The 22,810-nt window shown below is 55.5% G+C and overlaps 5 protein-coding genes across 5 annotated transcripts; 2 read left to right on the forward strand and 3 right to left on the reverse strand.

The window, feature by feature from the left end:
* Positions 1-1,030: 1,030 nt before the first annotated feature.
* On the forward strand, positions 1,031-4,858 carry CGGC5_v007370 (Chitin deacetylase; the record flags this gene model as incomplete). The annotated part of the gene is made up of 6 exons (XM_066151850.1): positions 1,031-1,353; positions 1,404-1,716; positions 1,781-2,549; positions 2,838-3,893; positions 3,934-3,947; positions 4,022-4,858. 6 exons carry the CDS (start codon positions 1,031-1,033, stop codon positions 4,856-4,858), a joined length of 3,312 nt encoding a protein of 1,103 aa, XP_066008801.1.
* A 725-nt stretch (positions 4,859-5,583) lies between these two features.
* CGGC5_v007371 (uncharacterized protein) lies at positions 5,584-6,786 on the reverse strand (the record flags this gene model as incomplete). Its single annotated transcript, XM_032035941.1, has 1 exon — positions 5,584-6,786. One exon carries the CDS (start codon positions 6,784-6,786, stop codon positions 5,584-5,586), a length of 1,203 nt encoding a protein of 400 aa, XP_031885152.1.
* Positions 6,787-11,912: 5,126 nt separating this feature from the next.
* On the reverse strand, positions 11,913-12,874 carry CGGC5_v007372 (uncharacterized protein; the record flags this gene model as incomplete). The annotated part of the gene is made up of 4 exons (XM_032035942.2): positions 11,913-12,495; positions 12,546-12,643; positions 12,703-12,751; positions 12,816-12,874. 4 exons carry the CDS (start codon positions 12,872-12,874, stop codon positions 11,913-11,915), a joined length of 789 nt encoding a protein of 262 aa, XP_031885101.2.
* A 2,914-nt stretch (positions 12,875-15,788) lies between these two features.
* On the forward strand, positions 15,789-17,274 carry tae1 (Alpha N-terminal protein methyltransferase 1; the record flags this gene model as incomplete). Its single annotated transcript, XM_032035945.1, has 3 exons — positions 15,789-16,087; positions 16,598-16,933; positions 17,157-17,274. The coding sequence occupies 3 exons, from the start codon at positions 15,789-15,791 to the stop codon at positions 17,272-17,274; spliced, it is 753 nt and encodes a 250-aa protein (XP_031885178.1).
* A 1,536-nt stretch (positions 17,275-18,810) lies between these two features.
* Positions 18,811-19,932, reverse strand: yvrE (putative sugar lactone lactonase YvrE; the record flags this gene model as incomplete). Its single annotated transcript, XM_032035946.1, has 2 exons — positions 18,811-19,301; positions 19,506-19,932. 2 exons carry the CDS (start codon positions 19,930-19,932, stop codon positions 18,811-18,813), a joined length of 918 nt encoding a protein of 305 aa, XP_031885179.1.
* Positions 19,933-22,810: the final 2,878 nt, after the last annotated feature.

Raw genomic sequence — 22,810 nt, forward strand, 5'->3', positions numbered from 1 at the left:
TTAGTGCTGCCGCGTTCTTGACTCTGAACCAGAATCGCTACTCTACCCGGAGCCAAAATGGACAGACACGGAGGTAGGCTTCAACACCACGGAATAGGCTCCCAAGACAGCCTTGGAACGGGTGATGTCTTGTGGCGCGCCCGACCAGGCTTGTCCATGATCGGCTCTCTTTCTTGTTCCTTCGACAACCTCCACAACTCGCTCCGTTCGTTCGCCTTTCATAGCGGACGTCCAGAAGGGTCCAACGATGTGACCACGGCGTGGCATTCCACACCCCTCGAGCCTCTTCGAACCCGTCGGTGCGGCCCCATACAGCCACTGGCGTCTTCGGCTCGTCCTGGCGTTTCCTCCCACAGTCACAGTCGCAACCGGTGGCTTGTCGCCCAGCCCGCTCTGACCGCGTTTCTTTCGTGTTCACTTACCGTCCCCATCGGTTCATCAGTTCCTATTCCCGTCTCGCTGCCTTTGGTATGGTCTCACCTGAACACCACCATGGCATCTTTATCGCTTTCGCTCTTGGCGACGAGCTCAATGAATTTCTTCAGAGCGGGTGGACCGGTTTGCAGCGTGTCTAAGGCTAGGCGCGCACATCACGGCGACTCCATGCCGATGAGTTCGTTACTCCTTACCGTCCAGATGGTGATCGAGAATCTTTGACGCCACGCTAAGTTTCCCGACCCGGCTACTTGGCGGCCTCGCCTCTTGACCCTCTAATTTCCATCCATCACTGCTCGAGCCTCCCTGAGGGGGGTGGGGGGTGCTTCTTTGCGTTCATCAGCAACCATGTTGTGGAGAATGTGACGCCGTTTCTGATGCCACGACTTCATCCTTGACGCCTCCCATGCTGTATATAACTTCGATGGCCGCGCTTGAATCATGAGAGGCTTTTTTTCTCGGTATCCTCTATCAAGGTGCTTCAGTGTCCCTACAATAAGCTTGGAGTCATTCTTTTATCTCCTAGCCCTTTCCTCTTATTTCTTTGCACCACTCACTATACTTATCTTAGTTTTGTCTAATACAGCGAGCCACAATGCGCTGGTCTCCCCTCCTCCTCGCCTCCCTCACTGGGCTGGAATTTGCTCAAGCACACGGCCACGATGAGCATGAGCCTCACATGAACGTTATTTGGGGACGCGGTGGCCCCAATGAGTTGCGACAGAAGCGTGATGCCTACCAGGCATTGAATCCTCCAACAGTACCCCGCAACCCCGCGGATGCTGCAAGCCCCCTCGAGGCACGACAGACATCCGGTCAGACGCAGCCCCTCCCCTCCGGAATTGCAGTCGGAGATGGACAACAGTGCGGTCCGACATACGGAGCTTGCAACCCGGGCGACTGCTGTTCGGCTTCTGGGTATGTTCTAATGCTTCTCTGGCATGCAGTCAGTGTCTAAACTTGCATAGATGGTGCGGTCAAGGTTCTGCCTACTGCAACTCTCCCGATTGTCAAATTAGCTACGGCCCTGCTTGCGACGGCAACCAAAGACCAAGCGGCCCGGATACCTCTGGTGATGCCAGACCCAAGCTCGGCAGTGTCCCGTACGGCGGTGTCGGCATCTACAACTGCGTCAAGCAGGGAGATGTTGCCATCACTTACGACGATGGTCCGTACATCTACACAGATGGCATGTTGGACGCTTTCAAGGCCCACGGCGCCGTTGCTACTTGGTTCATCACTGGTAACAACATCGGCAAGGGCATGATCAACGCCAACTACGTCAGCACCATTCAGGCAAGCATCCCAGTCATCTTCGTCTTTCGGCAATTTCTAACTGAAGCAGCGTATGATTGCCGAGGGTCACCAGGTTGCCAGCCACACGTGGTCTCACGAGAACCTCGATTCCTTGACCCTCTCTCAGCGTGCTAACCAGATGTACTACAACGAGATCGCGTTCACCGACATTCTGGGCTTTTACCCTACCTACATGCGTCCCCCTTATTCCATCTGCGGATCCGAGTGTCAGGGACAGATGGCCGACCTCGGCTACCACATCACCTTCTTCGATCTCGACACTCAGGGTTACCTGCACACCGACCCCAGCCAGATTGGCGTCAGTGTCAACCTTTGGGACCAAGCCATGCTGGCGAAGACTCCTTGCAACGGCTCGTACCTGCACATCGAGCACGACATCCACCAGCAGATCGCTCAGGTCCTTACTCCCCACATTCTGGACTCCGTTGTTGCAAACGGCTGGAAGGCTGTGACCGTTGGCGAGTGCTTGGGTGATCCCGTTGAGAACTGGTACCGCCGCGGCAACCCCGGCTACAACTTCAACATCACTGCGGTCAGCCCTACGGTATGCACTAGCACGGCAACTTCGACACAGGGTTTCTCTACTGGTGGCGCTACCACTCTTCCCACCTCCACGTCCCTGGCCGTCTCAACTGACGCTTCCTGCGGTGGAACCAGCGGAAACACCTGTCTTGGATCTAGTTTTGGAAACTGCTGTTCCGTCAACGGCTGGTGTGGTAGCACCAACGCGTACTGCGGATCAGGTTGTCAGTCCAAGTTTGGTAACTGCGGAAGCAACGCCGGCTCCAGCAGCACAGGTAGGACTTCATCTACTTCTCGTCGCAGCACCAGCAGCTCCTCCTCGCGCACCAGCTCTTCTTCGCGTGGCAGCTCGTCGACCGCTCGCACGAGTCCCAGCTCGTCCTCGCGGGTTTCTAGCTCCAGCTCGCGTTCCAGCACTGGCACGTCGCGCATCAGCTCCAGCTCAAGCACTCGTAGCAGCACTGGTTCCAGCTCTCGCACTTCCGCTACCGGAAGCGTCACTGCTGCCACCACCGGGTCTACTTCTCGCACAGGAACTTCTTCTCTGACTCGATCATCTTCAGTCTCGGGCTCTACTTCAGGCTCTGTTTCCGGGTCTACTTCCCGTTCTACTTCTTCTGCCTCCGGATCTTCTACCGGCTCCACTGGCTCCGCCACTGCTGCGTCCGTCTCCGGCTCGTCCACCGGCTCGTCCACCGGCTCAGCGTCTTCTTCTGCATCGGCTTCTGGCTCCGTCTCCGCCCAGGCTGGCTCATCCACGGCTAGCGGCACGGCTTCGGGCTCGTCGTCTGCCTCTCGTTCCAGCACTGGCACCGCTGCTCTTCCCTCTTCCACCCTTCCCGTCTCCGACAATGGCGAGTGCGGAAGCAACAACGGCAGGACTTGTATTGGCTACTCGCAGGGCAGCTGCTGCTCTCAGTACAATTACTGTGGAAGCACTGATGCTCACTGCGGCACTGGCTGCCAGAGTGTCTTCGGTACCTGTGGCAGCTCTGTCAACGCCACATCTCCCAGCGGCACCGCAAGCGCCGCGGCCGGCTCTAGCTCCCGCGCCAGCTCTGCCGGTACGGCCTCTGCCTCTGCTCCTCTCGCAAGCTCTACCTTCCCGGCCACCAGCGATGGAACCTGTGGTGCCGCGGCGGGCAAGAGCTGTGTCGGCTACTCTGGAGGCACCTGCTGTTCTCAATACAACTACTGCGGTAACACCGATGCCCACTGCGGCACTGGCTGCCAGTCTCTCTTCGGTAGCTGCCAGAGCTCCGCGTCCGGCGCAAGCTCCGCGGCAAGCTCCGCTGCCGGCCAAGCCAGCGGCACTCGCACTGCTTCCGCCTCGGCATCTACCAACACCAACCCTTCCAGCGACGGCTCTTGCGGTGGCACTAAGGGCTTCAACTGCTTGGGTACCAACTTTGGTGACTGCTGCTCGCCTTACGGCTACTGTGGTAACACCACCGCTCACTGCGATACGGGCTGCCAGAGCGGCTTCGGAAAGTGCTCTGGCACCGGCTCGGATGTGAACGTGTCTCTTGATGGAAAGTGCGGCACAACGGGCACCTCGGGATCGGAGACCTGCCAGGGCTCCACCTTTGGAAACTGTTGCTCGGCTTACGGCTACTGCGGTAGCACTGATCTTCACTGTGGCACTGGATGTCAATCCAGTTTCGGCACATGTGGTATGTCAACCGAGGTCACAAGCGCATCGACGCTGACCTCTTCTATCTTACCTTCTGCTAACACTACTTCTCAGGCTCTTCCTCCGCAACAACCTCCTCTGCCAGATAACACCTCGACCGTATCTTCGTCCCAGTTGACCACCGCGGATAGCTCGACTGTTGCCACTATCAGTAGTGCTTCGGTTGCTGCTGATGTCATTGGTAGCTCTTCTGTTGTCACTACTAGTGCTTCCGTTTCTGCCGATGCCATTGGCAACTCGACTGTTGTTACTGCTGGTAGTACTTCCGTTTCTGCTGATGCCATTGGTAGCTCGACTATTGTCACTACCAGTAGTACTTTTGTTTCTGCTGATGCCACTGGTAGCTCAACGGTCGTCACTACCAGTAGTGCTTCTGTTTCTACTGATGCCGTTGCCAGTTCGTCTGTTGTCGTTACTAGCAGTCCTGTCGTTGTTCCAGCTGTCGTTGTCAGCTCCTCTGTTATCATTACCAGTAGTGCTGTCGTTTCTCCCGATGTCGTTGTCAGTAGCAGCTCCAGCAGCTCGTCTTCTAGCAGCGTCACCAGCAGCAGCGTTCAGTCTTCTAGTAGTAGTAGCAGCAGTTCCAGCAGCGATACCAGTAGCAGCGTTCAGTCCTCTAGCAGCAGCAGCAGCAGCAGCATCTTCAGCTCCTCCACGTTGTTGACATCCACCACGACCTCCTCCTCCGCTGCCCCTTCGCAGACGGCCAAGGTCGTCAAGGTCGTCAACAACGTCGGTGACTCCTGTGGTTCGACATTGGGACAAAAGTGCGGGACGGGTCTTTGCTGCACGAGTAAAGGTCAATGTGCGACTACAAAGGTGTGGGTTTGGAACAATAGCAATTGCTACGCGTTCAACGGCTGCCAGCCGGAATGGGGTACCTGCTTCTAAAAAAGGAGAAGATGAAAAAAGTTTAGCGCTGCTTTTGATGACAACAAAAACTGTTGTCTGCCACCAAAGTACATGGGGTGGGAAGAGAGGTAAACTTCTGTTGTAATCACTAATTTCTTTTCTTTTTTCTTATTCTCTTGTCATGTCTTTCTTTTATCTATTTGTTCCGGAGTTTCATGGATTGGGGAGCATCATCATTGACATAGAGCGATCAATACCTCTCATTTTTTGGGCAGAACAAGCTTGTAAAGTAGCCCATTTGGGTTTATTAGAGAAAGAACTAATTGATCTCTCGTTTCAATTAATTCTTGAGAGTTTCATCTGTTTAAGACATCCTGCCTGAAGCTTATCTGCACTGCGTACTAAAGGCAACAGCGGAATCTCATCACAGCAAGCATATGACAACGAGTAGTCTAGCAGTTAGGCATCATGGTATGTCAACAACATCATGAGTGAAAGCTTCTCATTCAATGCAGTGTATTCAGCAAGGTCTGGCCCAATCTATCTAGCTTTGCGAAAAACAATCCCCTTCCTGGGTATCTGAATCCTTGTCCAATGCCTTGAATACTCCTGAGCTTTCCGGACCAACTTCATTACCTGCCAAGCCTTCTCCAATCTTCAATTCAACCTGCAAAAAAATCAAAAATCGCCCTTAATCTCATAAGTTTGGGCATGGTTCCAAATGCTTTGTTCGTACAAGCTGCCTCTTTGACGGACGTGCTCGTTCAGTTCTCAGACTCGTGGGTGCGGTTGAGAGTGCAGCGGGCGGCACTACCGATCACGCTGAGAATGCTCTCCATGTGGTTGAGCCGGTTGAAGGAGGCATTGTCCTGCTCACGCTGGAGGCGGACGGCCTCGCTCAGATCCTTGATGGCGCTCTCGTGGTAGGAGTGGATTCGGGAGTTGAGGCCGTTGGTGTGGGTTACGTGCTCGGCCAGAGCAGCCAGGTCCATGTCAGCGGGCTGCTGGTCGAGGGCGGCAGAGTTCTCCTTGCGGAGAGCCTCAGCGTGGGCCAGCTTGTCGGTGGCCTGCTTGTGGAGGATGTCGATTATGGCCTGGGTCTGGGCTGTCATGGCGGCCTCCGGGTTCTCTACGGGGCTGGCTCTAGTGCGGTGAGAGCTGGCATCCGGAGTGACGGGCATCTGACGGTGGGCCGTGTTGTTCCTGTCGGAAGTCGCAGCGTGGTTGCCGGTCATGGGAACGCGGGGAAAGGAGGTCACCATCAGGGCGGCGGTCGGGCCGGGGTTGGCGTCCTGGCTCTGGTTGCGGGAGGATGAAGCAGCGGTCTTTGCGGTGCCCTTCTTGGAGGACTTCTTGAGAGGAGCCAAGGCGCTGGCCATGAGCTTGTTGAGGAGGGGTGTGTCCTCGTTGTCAGTGTAGTCGTTGTGGGAGAGGCGAGACAGCCGGGCGCGCTTGGCGGCCTCGTCGTCCTCGTCAGAGGCCTTGCGCTTTCCCTTATCCTTGGAGCTCTCGGACGGATCATTGAACAGCCCAGTGAACGGATCAGGCTGCTGCAGAGAAGCATAAAGGTCGGCAAACTCGGCGTCAGGAGAAGCGGTGCCGCTCTCATCCGTCTCCTGGACAGGCAGGCCGGCGATGCCGGCGATGGTCCACTTGTGGATGTTGTGAGCGAGGTCGGAGTGCTTGGCATAGTATTTCTGCTGGATGTCATAGATGCCGCCTTCAATGGCGCCCTTCTCGTAGCACAGGGCCAGGGCGACGACCTCGGCGGCCTTGGGCTCGCGGTCGTTTTCGTACTCGTTCTGGATGTACCACAGGAGGTTGCAGTCGTTGGGGTCGGGGAACTCGACGCGCTGCTCGATGACGTCGATGATGGCCATGCGGAAGGCGTCGGTGACGTTGGAGGGAATGCGGTTGATGAGGAACTGGTGGTATTCGACCAGCTCGGGAGACTTGGTGTTGACCATGGTGGCGATTGTCGGGTGGGATTGGAAGGATGATGTTGATGGGTGGTCGTTGATATATACCGGGTGGATGGTGAATGCGAATACTGTTGTTGTGGTGAATCACTTTGTGTGGTTGTGATGTTGTGTTGTGTGGGGACAGTCGAAGCGGGTGACGGATATTTATGCTAGTGATGAGGTGAAATAACCAAGGGGTGGAGGGAGGAAGGAACGACACGTCAGTCCCTTTCGATCTTGTTTTCGTACGTCTGACCGAACTGGTCTTCAGCTAGGTGGTTGAAAGTCGGGAGCTAATTGATGATTCGTTGTGGAGGAGAGTTTGGCGTGGGGGGTTGAGAACAAAAAGGGTGATATTTGTAGGCTGGGTTGAGGACTGCAGATGAGGAGGAATTGAGGAAGCTGCGGCCCCGGTATCAGCTTGTCTTCTCACTCCAGGTAGCGAGTTTTTGGTCGTGTAGTGAGAAGTAAGGATGCAATGTCAAAGACTTGGGGAGATGTGGTGTCGTGGAAACCGGAGTGCAAAGAGAAAATTATTTAATTCGTAGGGTGCGGTAGCAAAGAAAGCGCAGTGACGAAAAGCACCAATGTGCAGCCTTCTCAGTTCCCGAGAGTGGATGACTGGGAACTGATGGTGAATGTGAAATGTTGCTGTGGAAGAGGAAGTCAGAAGAGCAGAGAGGTGAGATTTTGTGGGGTCCTCAGGGATGAAGCTATCACCAGGACATCAAAAAGAAGGAACGACTAGGTAGTCAGTGGTTCACTGATTCTACTCTTTTAAAAGCTGTATCTCAAAGACACCTGGAGAGTGCTGGCGGTTTTCACAGAGAGGTTCACAGAGTGCCCAGGAAACATATAACGCGAGAGACGTAGTGGCAAGAATTTGGGTAGAAATGGTGGAAAGAGCGAGAGGCAGTGATTCATAGCTTTTCCTCCAACACCATGACATGCAATACTTGAGGGGCTCCGGGCGGCTGCCAACAGTGTTGCTCTTTGGGTGAAGCATTGGGGAACTTTGACGGACCGTTAGATCATGTCGACAGAGAGTGAGGGAAACAAACATACAATGACGAGAGAAAGCATAGTCTCAGTACACACCATGTGTCTTCCTGGGTATGCGTTTGACAAAGGATATGACTTGTTTAAGCAATACAGGCCGAAATTGAATAGACTGTTCCCCAAGGCGGTCAGTTGCTGGAGTACAGCGTCAGGTTGTACGGGTTTTCAAGAGGACCATTCTAAATGGGTAGCGTTGGCCGTGTCATGTCGTGATATCCCGATTCAGGATCTTGGCAGGAGTTACTTTGGCAGGACCCAGGACGGCAGGTCTCTTTGGACGGCACACGAGGAAAGGTGGGACGCCACGGTAAACTGCGTCCCTGTTGGTGATTCTTGCCGGGGGGTTGATCGCACGAGAACCCAAGTGGATATTCGACCGTGTGATGGCGCACCAAACCCTTAATCCAGTTTGAACTTGTTGTCTCTATATTGTCTGTTGTTTTCGTTGTGTTCGAGGTGACTGCCGTCGTCAATGTGTTATGAGCTCTTGTTGGGAGATGATATCTGATGGAAGGTGTGATCGAAAGCCAGGTAGACTTTGGAAGCAAGAGAACTTCGCAGATAGGGAAGGCCCAGATCAAGGTCGCGTAGGTAAGGCAGGATCCCGCCCTTAACTAGGTAGTCGCGCTTCAGCTACCTTCCCCATGGCCACCTGCTTCCCTTCTCCTCAAGTATCTCTGGGGCTCGACCAAAACCAGTCGTATCTTCCAGAAACACCTCCCGCAGGCAACGACCAGAAACATCATTCAACTGAACACAGACCTTCACGACAAGATTCTTCCAGCAGATCTCAGTGCATAGGTCAGTAAAATGAACGGACACGGCGGCGATTGTGTACTAACATCACTCACACCAGGATACCTTACCTCGGAACCGATAGCTTCTTTAGATGCCAATCGCCATCAGTTTACACGAAGCCCAAACTCGAGCTGAGAAACGCCACTGAATGCTGCGACTTGCCCATATTGTCAACCATGGACTCACTCCAGGGTCCCGAACTCCGGGAATATATCCGTGAACTCGAACAGCAGGTTGTGAGCTTGACAAGACAGAACACCTATCTTCAACACAAGACCAGCAGATGGGAAGGATTCTTCATCGACTTTGGCCTTGAATAGGAACTCAAGAAAGTCATTTCGAAGGAAGCTCAGCCCACATCCCTGAAGTATCGCCAATGGTCTATCGAGACCACGTGGAAGCCAGATCGTTCTACATCTGCATGGGATTACAGCTGCGTGAGAGTAGTGGGCCAGCTGTTCATCCATATCCTCCACATAATCCGGCAGGGACGCCTAGATACGCCTGAGCATGAATTCGTTGCCGCGATGAATAAACTAACACAAATAATCTCGGACAGCTCCCAAGCCAATAAAGCCGCTATCCGCTGGCTTCTGGGTGTCTGCAACGGAATCTACGAGAACGACAACGGTCCGGTCAAGATGGCGATATGGGCACTTGCAGACGTTCTTCACAAAAGATGGGATCCACAGCTATCAAACGCTTACATCACGGCGCCGCCCATTTTCACGGAGGCGTTGAAAATCGATCAAGCTCGCCAGGCAAACGATCCTCGCGGGGTCTATGCGGTGCGTGTTCGAGTCGCACCCGAGCAAAAGATAGCATCATTTGTCAAGGTCCCGTCTTCGCCATATCTTGTCTTGTTATACCCAGAAGAAGACGGAAAGAAGTTCGCATGCGTTGATGTAGGCCTGCTGTCATAGGATGGGATCGACGGTAGAGTACGCGTCGCCGGCCCAGGCGAAAAATTCTTTGAGCTTGACCGAAACCAAACAGACCACGAGGACTTTTTCATGAAGTGTTTAGACTGGTACTCATGAGATGAAGTCAGAGAGCCATTGGAGGCCAGGCAGGGGCGGTAACAAGACCAAAAGTAGTAGCATAGACATGCGAGGAAACCCACGAGAAGCATAGACTTGGAGCATTAGTTCAACCGGATGAGTTATAGAAGGCGCAAAAGATAAATACAAAGAGACTGATAGAATACGTCGTGCGGTTGCAACGTGAAGCGTGCAACCAAATTTGATCTGGTATGAGACAAAAAAGCATCGAAACTTTGTCGTATTGCATAAGTGAGGTTGCGCGCACTGCGACAAGAAAAGTCATCCAAGGATATGCTCCTAGATCCAAGAGGACATTCGGGGATAAGACATCTCTAACGCCTACCGAAGTTGAACCTAGACGCTGTCGAGGGGACCCCTGAACCCTTGATGTGATCAGAGGGGAAGGCCTCGGACACAGCGCTCAGGCAGTCGGTCGCCAGGCTGCCGCAGAATTCATCGGTCGCTGAACTCCTCCTTTCTCAATGGCTTCGCCTCAGAAATAGTATTAATTCTCACCACAGCTCATCAAATTGTCTACGAATTCTGCCAGCGCGGGCCATTTCGTTGACCAAGATACCCCTTCCAAGTCATGACGTCTAGCAAACAAGCTCAGAATGACGGCTTGAGTTTATGCAGGGCGAAGGCCACATCGCAGCACGCGACGGGCCACGCGAGATCAAACTCTGTGGTAACTTCTGACTAGCGCCTCACTGAGTTCTGTCACCTTTTTAAGCTTATCGTTATTTCTCCACGGGCAGGAATTGACTCGACGTCGTTGAATATTTGACGACGACCAACGTCCTTCTCAAGGAACAATAAGCTGAAAGAGACAAACACAGCACACAAGTCTGTGTACACTGACGGCAAACAGGGCCAGTGTCGAAACAAATGTGTAGTAAGCATCATCAAAAAGATCACCGTGCCGCCAAGATGTGAAGACGCAACAAAAAGTAACTTGACCAGCCTGGGGGTCGAACCCAGAATCTCCTGATTGCACGATGAATCGTAGTCAGACGCCTTGCCATTGGGCCAACCGGCCGCTTCAGCTGAATGAGCCGAGGTGGTTGTTGGAAGACGAGACGCAGAACCTGCTCAAGACGCTAGGAGGGGCCCGGCGAAGAGATTTTTCTTTGCATGAGCACGAGACTGGAGACGATGAGCTAGTTCAGTGGAGAACGGGCGGGAGAAAAGAGAGGAAACACCAAGGAAAAGTGGACTCGACGTTGGTCGGTGGATCAGGTATGACGGCGCAGAAGAAGAAAAAAACGCTCGGATGGGAAGGGAAGCGAAAGGATTCCCGTCAAAGGCTTGAGTCGTTGACGAGGGGTGCTCATTGGCTCATCGCAGGCCGGGCTCCCGGGTGGATCGGCCGGAGCATTTCGGTCACCAGAGCCCATCCCGGAACAGTTTCCAAAAAGGCAACATGTTTGCGCGCGAGGGGCGAAGCGAAGCGCCTTTGTCAGATATTTCGCCAAGTCCCGTCAATTCCAATCAAACAGAATTGTGCGATTGTGATTCAATGTCCGAGTGGACCGCCATCCACTCCGCAAAACCCATCAGAGAGGGTTGCATTCGCAATGGCGATCAGATTCCGGAGAGATGGAGGCCCGTCTTGTGCCAACCTTCTTTTTTCCGTCGCGTTCTTGTTCGAATCAACCACACCCACACAGCGGCGATTTACGCTTTTTGCACGCAAAGAGACGAGACGACCGCAACGTACATGGCGTATTACCCGCATGCGCCCGAGCACTGACCAACACACGAAACATGTTTCTGTGGACGGGCAACCCATGAAACGATAAACCCCTATAATTGGCATCATAGCGCCAAGATATCTCGTGTCATATCTATCGGATCACGGTGTTGTTGATGTCACTTGGGCCAATACGGACCCGATTCCGAGAAGACTGCAAACGAAATCACCAAACACATGACCATTGAGAAAGAAATCGTCTGACGCTTGAATTGCTCGTCGTGGCTATGTACTTCCGCGCTCCGGTCTCAACTACCCCTGAACCCTCCGTACAGCGCCGGTCCAAGCCAAATGGCTGGAGAACCCCTTAGGACCGGACTTCCTGTGTAGAATAAGCTTTTTTTGTCATATCGTTACAGATCCAGTAGTCCGTAGACTGTCCTGGTACTCTGCTTTCCGTAGCCCTCGTGAATCAAGCAACCGGCACCAGTGCCGGCGACCCTTCCATTACGCCTCCAACACCGCAAAAAGCAGATAGCTTAGTTGGGCTTGGCGACGGGGAGCGCAGGAGCGACAGGAGCCGGGGCGACGGCGGCGGGAGCAGCAGCAGCGGGCTTCGCAGCAGCAGCAGGGGGAGCGGCAGGAGGAGCAGCAGGAGGAGCGGCGGCCGGGGCGGCAGGAGGAGGAGCACCAGCAGCACCACCGGCGGGAGCAGCAGCGGGAGGGTTGGTTCCCTTGCCCTTGGCCGCAGCACCGCCAGCCGGGGCGGCGGCGGGGGGAGCAGCGCCCTTACCCTTGCCGGCAGCACCAGCAGCGGGAGCGGCGCCCTTACCCTTGGCAGCACCGGCAGCAGGAGTGGCCTTGCCCTTGGCCTTCGCGGCGCCGGCGTTAGCCTTGGCGGCCTTCTTCGCCTTCTTAGCCTTCTTCGCCTTCTTGCCCTTCTTTCCCTTCTTGCCCTTCTTCTTCTTGAGCAGCTGGCGGGCGCGGACGGGGACGGCCTCCTCCTCGTCCTGAACGTCGGCGATCACACCGCTGGTGGTCTCAACTCCGTTGAAGGAGGGGACGGAAACCCCGCGGGGCTCCTGGTCGCGCTCCTGCAACTGCTGATCATAGTTGGTGAAACTGCGATGCGTGTTAATAATGTTCGCTGAGATACTGCAACTGTGACTTACGTAACAGCCCTGCTATCAACATCGGCGGGAGCACTGCTGACGCTAACGAGTGTCGAGGCGAGGAAGAGGGAGAATGTGAGGAACTTCATTTTGTTGGACTGAAGTAAACCGAAGTTATTGATGAATTAGATAATCGAACCCGGTCGATTTGATGAACTGAAATTGGTTGTAAGGGAATGTATGTATTAAATCTGGTATTGTGAGGCCTGCCGTCGAATCAATCCAATAACCGCCAAGAGAGAGGATGGGTTGAAGCCTTTATGTACTCACCCGCCTCTCGTCCCAAACAAGGACCTCAACAAGACTGAGAGTGGCGTGAAGCGGAACATGTCGAGAGAGGGTGACCGAGAGCCTGAAACCCCCAAGCCCAGGGGCAGACAGATGTCAATGTCCAGGCGCGATGTGCTGAGCCACTCCCAGGATTCGCGTGAAGAGACCGGATTGTGTAGATGGTGCATCTGCTGCTGCTGCTGCCTCTCTCATCGCATCATTCAGAATAGCAACACCGTTGAGTCAGGCCAACCGCAGAGTCGTGTTTCGGAACTCGGTCCATCGTCGTCCAAAGTCCCTTACATCCAGACCTTCAAAGGGGCAAGGTGCTCGAAGCAACCGAAACTCTAATCCTTCGTCCGATGTCGCCAGTCTCCCTCACCCTATCTCTCCTTTTTCTTTTTTTCCTCCTCGCGTATCATGCTCTGCAGACGAGAAAAGACCCCCACAGCGCCAGCTAAGGTTATTCATGCTTGATTCGAATGCGCTCTCATCTGTATGGCCGCCCCTGGCCTGGTCTCAGCGACCAAGCAGGAGGAACAGGAACCCACACACTGGTATAACCACAGCCGCGGGTGATCGGCCCTTGTCTGGCTCGTGCCTTTTTTGCAAGATCCCCCCTTGCAGTCCTCACCACGTTTGAGGCAGTAAGCTTTCTGGCCCGAAGGCGTCGGGGCCACAAGCTGCAAAACATCTTGCAAGGAGGCGAGAAAAGTCAAACCGCCTCAAACCACCTCGCCTCGTCCGACCTGGCTTCGCTTTCTGCCCAGAGCCATTCGTTGCATTGCCATCCACGACTCGACACCGAGAACGAAGGCTTTCGATAGGCTGGAAGTTCAGCCGTTCCCTTGGAGGATTACGCACATTGTAACTTCTGTCAAGAACCGTTTATCTTCCCAGTTTACAAATGACCAGGACATGGTGATGTCAAGTAAGCATACCTGCCTAAGCATACTTGCCCATGACGCTAGCGTCCGGCCCCCAATGGAGCTCGATCCAATTCCGGATCTCTTCGTCGCCGAGTAAAGCTCGTTGAAAATTTGCATATTCGCGATGCAAAGGATCAAAAGACTGACGCGTCGCGGGTAGAAAGTGCCGGTCAAGGTCGATCGCCGCTGTCAATCAAGCTTTCTTGACACTGGAAGGCTTAGGTTTGGGAAGCAGGCGGTACTCCTCAGTAGCAGAATGCGCCACAAAACCTGCCGGAATACCGAGCCATTGGGAGCGCCATCAACTGCCTCGAACTGCTAGTGGATTCCTGTCTGGCGAGCTCTCACGCGATCCGTAGGTTCCGCCCCCGCGGGGAAGAAAAGGGGACCCAGTCTGCTGGTGTTCAGACCCCCCCTGGTCCAGTATCAGAACGTGGTAGTGTGTAGGAAAGACCCGGCTGCGAGTCTGCCTGCATGCAGCCGCAAGGCCCTCGCTGGCCGAAAAAGCCTGGACCGCACCACGCAGAACCTGAGAAACGGGCTGTGTCGCCACGGGCTTCACATGATGTCGACGTTGAGGTGCAACGGCGGTGGCCGAGGGATCCAGGGTGACGCCTTGTACAGAAAGGGACGTCTGCCCCTTCTCGTGATATTTGCAGATCCTTTGTTCCAAAAGGGATCCCACGCCCGTTTGCAGCGGTTGCATGTTGGTTACATGTCTTGGCAACCCCAGATTCGCGAGCCTACTGGATCTCCAAGATCGGCTTGGTTGGGTGATTTGGAAGAAAATCTTTGCGATTCGAGACACGGGCCAGGCGGTGGCCTGTCGATGTATTTCGGGAAGTTTGAGCCGTGGTGGTTTGGAGACAAGTTTTGCCGGAGTCGCCAAAGCGCATCGCGAAGAACGTCGCAGCCGGGTTTCCACATTATGATCGCCTGCTCTCCCGCGGCGGAGACGAACAGTTGCCTCGTTGAGGTCCGGTTTGGAATATCTGCTTCATCTGGAGATGGTGACAGTCCTTCTGACATTGCCGATGGGAGCAATTGTTCTGCGGATGATGGCTGCCGTTCGCTAGCGACGGCCTATTTTTGAGACGGCGACTTTTTTTTCCTGATTGTGGACGCTGCTGTCGTCTGGACGGACCTTCAAACATTGATCGCGCCATCGCAAGAATTACCAAACGGGAAATGTCCAAGTCACCTGACCGGTGTAAGAGAAGCTGTCGCCTGAGGAACCATCCGGAATCTGTCGACGTGAATCATCTCGTCGAGGAGCCCGCGCGTCCCAGGCGGTCGGTTCTGGCCGCATTAACGGTCGATCGTAACCACCTTGTTGTTCGGGCGCAGATGAGGCAGCAATGCAAGAGTTGAGATCAGAGACGGGCACTGGCTGATGTCGCGGCGGGAGAGACGTGAAGTCGCAGATGACATGTAGTCACCACCCGCGCCCATGATGAAAAGACGTTGAGAGTCGCGCATCCCACGTAGCTTTTACGGGCAAGGCTGACAGGTGCATGAGCTGAGATAAGCTTGGGGAAGCGGTTCAGATGGATATAAAGAAGACTAAAGGCAAAAGAAACTCCCGTTAGTGCAGATAAATTCAGCAAGCATTTAGGTCAACTTTATTGCGCGCAGTGGGCGTCGATAGGCCCCGGGCGGGCGGGCGTACTAAGGTTGCAAAGTTAACCTTAGTTTTAGGGGCATTCCGTGATGACGCCAGGCACCGGGGCGGCAGGCGTGTCTTATCAGCCTTATCAGTGGGTATCTGTCTGCTTAGATGGATATAATTGCTTAGACGACTATCTCTTTCGTCTACCCCATTAAGCAATGACAGACTCGCATAATGTACCATATGCATCAATCGAGCGTCCCCCTCCTGTACGTCAATGCATTGCAGCTCCGGCGCGGTTCTTCAACAATGTCATACCGCTCCCGACCGCCTCCGATCTTTCTTCACCACCACGCCGCATCCGCCCGCCACCCACCACCCACCACCTCCGAGGCAGTCAAGTCAGATTGCGCGTGCGCGTGCGTGTGCGTCACAATGCCCGGCGACGAAGGAACGGCACCCGCAGCCACGGCCGTATCTTCAACAGCGGGAGATCAGTCTGCAGCATCAGCAGCAGCCACCACCACCACACCGCCGCCCGACGCCAAGATCAACGCCAAAGATGGCCGTTCCTACTGGCAGGGCATCGATGCCGACGTGAACGGCATGCTGGGTGGTTTCCCCTACATCAGCAAGGTCGACCTGCAGGGCTCGCGCAACTTTCTGGCCAAGCTGGGCATCGGCACGAAAAGCGGTCTGCGGACGGTGAGCCGCGCTCTGGAAGGCGGGGCCGGGTGAGTTTTTCTCTCTCTTCGCTTTCCTCTTGTCATTGTTCTCAGGTCCGAGGGGTTCGTCAATCCGGTACCCGTTACATTCAAGTGTCATGTATCCGGCGGAAGGTTGACGGCTGGCTTGGTTCTGGTTGCTCCCATCTCACATCACCAACACCACCACCACCACCACCGACATACACGGACCCCCGTCGTTATTTTCCCTTTTCACCGCCATATCGTCACTCAACTCCCTCACCGCCTCTCACGTCCTCTCAGTCCTACCCCTTCTTTTCGCCATCCCATGCCCATCACCTCTCCCCTAACCCACCGCAACAACGACACTGCAAGGCGGGCCGAGCTAATGATTTGCCTCGCCTGACCCCGTTGTTCTGCGCCCTGGGCCTTCTCCATTTTGCCTCCTCGTGTCGGAACCTCTCACCGGTACCTCTGACATACACCCCCTGCCCTTGTCTCCCCGACCCAAGTCTCCGTACCATGTCACGACCATCCCTGCTGACCCTCGAACCCCAGCATCGGCCGCATCACAGAGGGACTCATGCTTGATGTAGCCGAACAAGTCGACATTGTCGAACCCATCGCCAAGTTCACCGCCGCTCTTCAGGAGAAGTTGGGCGTCGGTTCCGTCTTCAACATTGGTCTCGAGGAGTGGAAGCCCCTCGACGGCACCGCTTACGACCTTGTCTGGAACCAATGGTGCGTCGGCCACCTGACCGACGAGCAGCTCGTTGCCTACCTGCGTCGTTGCAAGGAGGTCATTGCTCCCACCGACGGCGTGATCGTCGTCAAGGAGAACCTGAGCACTAGCGGTGTTGACCTGTTCGACGATGTCGACAGCAGCGTGACAAGGTGAGTTAGCATGCGCTCTACCCGGCCCCGTTCATCCTTCCCGAGCTTTCGTCCCTTACACTCCATCACCAACCACCGCGGTGGCAAAATTTCTGCCGGAATCAAACGCCGGCCAGGCCCTGTTTTCTCGCCCTCTTTCCTTGTTCCTTGCCCCCAATGGCCCGTGTATACGGATGCATGCAAGACACCTGCATAGACTGACGCAAGTGCAACAAACACACAGAGTGGATGAGAAGTTCCGCAGCCTCTTCGAGGAAGCGGGTCTCCGCCTAATCAGGACGGAGCTGCAGCGTGGCTTTCCCAAGGAACTGTTCCCGGTACGCATGTACGCACTGAAGTAGTGCAGACGACGAGGCAGAAACCAGCGGTGGCGGACAGAACAGGCGGGGGCCAGACACGACACCCGTGGCGGCGAACGTCGGCGGCGGCGGCGGTAAGCGGCAAGCCAACCATGGATCCGGGGCTGATGTCCGGGAGACCAGGGGATTGGGGGGCCGGCCGGATGGACGACGATGGAGGAATGGTACGGGCTAGACTAGCCCCCAGGTGCAGAAACTCCCTAGGGCTAAGTCATCCCGCGTGCGTCCCGGCCTCTTCAGGCCCAGGCGAAGCCAGCATGGGATGGGATGACATGGCGGCTCGGGCTCCGATCTAACTGCACGATGCGGCAGGCCCCCGGTCGTTCGTTCGTGGGAACCACTTTAATTCTCCGATCTGGAAAAACCGGGGTGGACTCTTGTGAACAGCAGACGAGAGGTGAAAACAGAGCACAAAAGTATGTGGTACAGGGTCGTGAGCGCGTGTCATGTACACATACAATCTGCCGTGGACGAGAGAGGCCTGCCACGTCGACTGCAGATGCAGATACGCGACGGACGGGCGTGTGGTCTGTATTGCGTGGGCGTGTGCAGCGTGTGGTTGGGTTTTACTCGACCCTACCTCTCTACCTTGCTTGCCCCATCTAGCGATGTCGGACGTCACTAGCTGCGTCGTTCCCACGTCGTTTTCGCTGGCTGTCATACGTTCCCGGCGATGGGAAAGGGTATGCACGAAGCTGTGACAATGTGCAGTAAATCTGACAGAAAAAACGTGTACATGTATTCTCTCGGAGGCATTAGGCATTGGTGCCCAAACTGCAATTCCACCTGGACGGTGTGAAAGTGAGGCGAGCCTCCTGCATGCTGCTTGCAGTCCTTTTTTAGTGTAATTATACGGGGTTTGTTGGGGGCCAACATGCAGCATAGCAGAGCCAGCCGGCCAGCAAACCCTCGACTTACATGGCCACGAGTCAATAAAACACACGTGAAGACACGAAGCAGCTTTTCGAACCCGAAAAAAATAATCGTGAAGCCGCAGGAAGCGCAGGAGGTTTCGTTGAGTATGCTGCTGGCTGCATCACGGATTGGTTCATGTGAGTGTGCTCTGCGAAAGGTGTCGTCGCAGCGTCGTGTTGACGATCTTTGTCTGGACCGGGACTGGAACAGAAGAGGGGGGAGCCACTCAGAGACCACGACACGACTCGACACGCAGTTTTTTCTTTAGCAGCGGCGAAAAAATGGGAAGCCGCACTGCAAAGCGCGGCAAGGACGGAGGAGGCAAAAGGGGGGATGGGGATGGGGAGGAAAAGCCCAAAGAGCGGTGTCGTATGCTTCATTCTCGTCATTCATCACCAACCACGTTTCTACTATCGTGACCAGTCAAGGACCCTGACAACCCGCCGGGTCACCTCATCCCTCGTCGAATCCATCAAAACTTTCTTTCCCTCCGGAGTTTCTGAGACACTTGACTCCATCGTGAACTTTCCACCCCCTCCTCCCCTCGTAGTACTCCGTAGCGACCCTGCAAAAGGAGGCCCGTCATGCGGACATGCTGCCAGCTCAGAGCTTAAACTCAAAGAAACCGAGCCCCTTGACCCCGACGTCGACGCGGAACAGCGCGCCCCCGTTCTCGCGCTGCTCCTGCGTGGCCTCCTCCTCCTCGCCCAGCGAGGCCGTCGTGATGAAGAGCTCGGTGCCGACGAACTGCACGCAGGTGATGGCCTTGGTGGGCAGCAGGATCTCGCCGACGAGCGCGCCCTCGGGGGAGATCTTGAGCACGCGGCCCTCGCCGTAGACGGCGTGCCAGAGGTTGCCGGCCTCGTCGACGCGGAAGCCGTCGGGCTCGCCGGGGCCATCGTGCGTGTAGAAGACGCGCTTGCGCGAGAGCGCGCCGTCCGCGGGGGCGTAGTCCCACGCGTACACCTTGCGCTCGGTGGAGTGCGTGAAGTACATGGTCGTGTTGTCCGGGGACCAGCCCACGGAGTTGGGGATCATGAGGCCCTTGACGACGTCCTCCTTGCCCGACGTGCCGTCGAAGCGGTGCAGGGCGCCTTTTGGGTGCAGTCAGTATCGTGAGTTGGCTTCATAGCTGCTGTGTGTTTGCCTTTGGGGGGGGGGGGGGGGCTTGAGGAGTATATGCGGTGAAGAAGTGCGTTGTCACGACAACGGGCGGCACGCCTGAACATGGGTCGTGACGTCCGTCAGACCGCTTCAACCACTTCCCCCCTCGCTGCTGGCTGGCTGCTGCGACATACCTTCAATCTGAAAATCGCCCAACCCGAAATCCGTCATGGTACCGAGCCAGAAGCGGCCGTGAGGATCGACGGCGCCGTCGTTGGCCCTCAGCCGCTCGTTGCGCTGCTCGTTGAGCGGCTTGCCGACGTACTCGTACTCGCCCGTCTGCAGGTCGAGGACGGCGATGCCATACTTGAGGCCGACCAGGATGCGGTCCTTGGGGTCGACGCCCTCGATGTCGGCCGTGACGCCGACGGGGACGTCGAGCTGCAGCGTGCGCAGGGACGCGGGGCCCCGGGCGAGGTCGACGATGTGGACCTGCTTCTTCTTGATGTCGACGAAGCGCAGGAGGTTGTTCTTCTTGTCGTGGTACGGCCCCTCACCCAGCGCGCAGTGGATGTTGAGGTAAGGCTTGTCGACCTTCCACTGTTGAAGGGATGATGCCATGACTACTGGGTGCTGCGGGAGGTGTGAAATGATTGCGCGGCCCTTTCCGTCCGATTACGTTTTTGACGTGACGAAGAAGAATCTCAGAGTTTCCTGTCGACCCAAAGGTTGATGAGGGATTTCGCGATGAGGAGAGACGTTGGTTATTCCTTGCAGAATTGACCCGGGATGTCCTCTGCATGCGGCGCGTTGTTTGCTGCCACTGTGTTGTCAACCCCCAGAATTATCCGAAGGAAACCCGACAACGAGTGGTTCCGCTTTCTTTAGTTGCACTTGGAACCGGGAGTCGTAGTTTTCTGGTGACGGACGTCAGAAAGTTGCCATTAAAAGAGATAATGATACAAAATCCGGAATGAGGACAGGATATACTGTTGGCTCTTTTTCCGAGTCTCTCCTCCCCGAACCGAACCGAAGCCCTTATCCACCTTGCAATCTGGCCCTTTTGCGACGAAGCATCTCGTTCCGAAGACACGGAGGTATCGCGCGTGCAACCCAACTCGTTGCGTGAAGCCGACGGAAGGCGGGCCGCTTAGCCTCATATGCCGCCGGCTTCAGCGGTGCAACAGGACGCAAGATCAACGACGTGAAAGGCTTCCTTCATCGTCCTTGACTGCGGTTGCAATACGCGACTCCATGTAAGAGAATGAATCGCACTGATTCGCAATCAGCCCGGCATTTGGGGGGATGATAGAAATCGAGAGCGAGGGAAAAAGCAATGAAAAAACCAATAGAGTGAAATAAACACCAGCAGATCCCGCCCGAAAATCTCCTGATGGCGTCCGCCAGGCGTCCGCCAAGCGTCCGAGCAAACGGCTGTCTGGAAGCGCTCGGCGGCCAGGAAAAGCGCAGCCGCTCCCTGAGAAAGGCTAGCTCGCCCATCGATGCTGGTGACTATTCAGAGCAAAGTGCATGTGTGGTCTTGTGACGAGAACATGCCCGAAAGGAGCTGCTTCCGGGGGGTTGGGAGCAAGTCCGGAACCCGGGGAACGTTGGGCGCGTGTTCCGGGACGGCGGTGTGGACCGAAGGGAAACAATGTTCAGATCGCCCGCGAACTTGCGTGTGTCCGGGGGTAGGAGGGGATGCCAGCACGCCTCTCCCGTCCGGGTTGCGACACGAACGATGGTCAGTACTCTGCGACTCGACTCAGGACGGCGCACCGCCTTAAGAGTTACGCAGTCCAAAAGTCTGGTGGACATTTGGGGGCGATGTCGAAGTCAACCCCTGGTTCCGACTGGCTCACCAGATTCCCAATCTTAACGGTTCCATCCTGCGAACCCTCCGTTTCACGTGCCGAACCGTCGCTGCGGGTGATGGTCGACTGTCTTTGATCTGTCCAACACCCCGAAGAGCTTCTGTTGCGAGATTGAGCAGGGTCAAAGCAGAAACGACAACAGCAGCAACAATGTAATATTGAATCAAACATTGTTTGCTGCGCCCTTGGTACAGACGAACCGATCAAGGCCCCCAAAACGGGGTGGATATCTCCAGGTTTGTGTTGCAATACAGGGCTTCTCAGGCTAATGGCCCAGTCCAGTCCAGGCAGGCTATGCAACCCCGATCGAACTGTTCCATCACCAAGGGGGGAGGGGGATCAGACACATGATCGCCCACAAGCCGTGGAGGGAAGGTCTGCAAATTTCCCGAACGAGGAGGGGTTGCAGCGAGGCTCGTCCGTAGCTTGCCCATGAATCGTGTAGTGTAGCTCAGGTGCCGATGCGGGTCAAGCGGGCTGGCTGGGCTGTATTGTTGTCACTTTTACAGAGTGCTGTGAGTACGGATACACACGAACTGTACAGACGGGTTGGCATGTAGCATTGAACTGATGGATGAACAGGAACCAACGAAAGGGGTTCCAACGTGCTTCAAACAGCCTTCCGGCACGTCGTATCGGCCGTTGGCGCTATCCTCTCTCGTATTGTAAGCCTCACCGGTTGACAATGACAAGTGACGTTGGAGAGAGCTCACTCATGAAGCAGGCAAGCAGTCAGCGGTTGGGCGCGTATGCTGCTGCTGCCGGCCATGGAACTGCAGCAGCCCAGCAGCAGTTCAGGCGTCTCTTTTCTCGCTCCAAACGGCGAGCTGCATGGCAAGCTGCACGGGTCACCCGCTGGCAACCCGTTGATCACATTCTCTGTCTGCCTGTCTCTTGTTGGTGCTGTAGCAATACCGTTCCTATGAAGGACTCCCGTTTCCGAGGCGCTGCTGCTGCTGCTGCTGCTGCTCTCGTCCAGGGGTGGTGTCGGGCGCATGAACCGCGGCCCGTGTGAGCACCGTTGTGTTAGTTGCAGCTGCAAATGCATGCCATTCTCACGTCACATCCTCTTCTGGGCTGTCCATGGTCTCTCCCTCCTCCCTTCCCGCCGTCTCGCCTCGTTTGGGCAGTTCTCGGTGTCGCTCATTCAGTCAGCACTCCCGTCAACGTAGCATTGGCCTCTTGTATTGGGATTGTTTGTCATTCAACTGCTTGGGCAGTTTAACCCAAGTGCAGTTTAGCAAGGCCTCATTTAACAGTTTTGCGAAATTGGCGCAAGCTCTGAGCGCCCACCCCATCTGGCTCTCCGAGTTGCAGTGATCGTCGGCGCATGTTGCTTTGCTCTCCATTTTTCTTTTCCTTTCTCGTGAACCATCCCTCAGCTTGCAATGGTCAGCGCGCTCGCTCGCTCTGCCGGATCACACTAGCGACAAATCGTGAACGGAAATGTACCGCCAGCCATGTCCGGTACGGCACGGCTGACTGGTGGGATGTATGTATGGTACTGCGTATGACTAGCTGGCGAACCAAATTGCTAGGGACGGGCCGGACAGCGAACACGGGCAGGGAACAGGCTTTGAAGTGCTGCTGCTCTCTCACTGCACTCACACTGCCTTGGGCTGATG

The sequence above is a fragment of the Colletotrichum fructicola genome, assembly GCF_000319635.2.
Source record: "Colletotrichum fructicola Nara gc5 chromosome Unknown KSG_Nara_v1_contig04, whole genome shotgun sequence".
NCBI classification, from domain to species: Eukaryota; Fungi; Ascomycota; class Sordariomycetes; order Glomerellales; family Glomerellaceae; genus Colletotrichum; species Colletotrichum fructicola.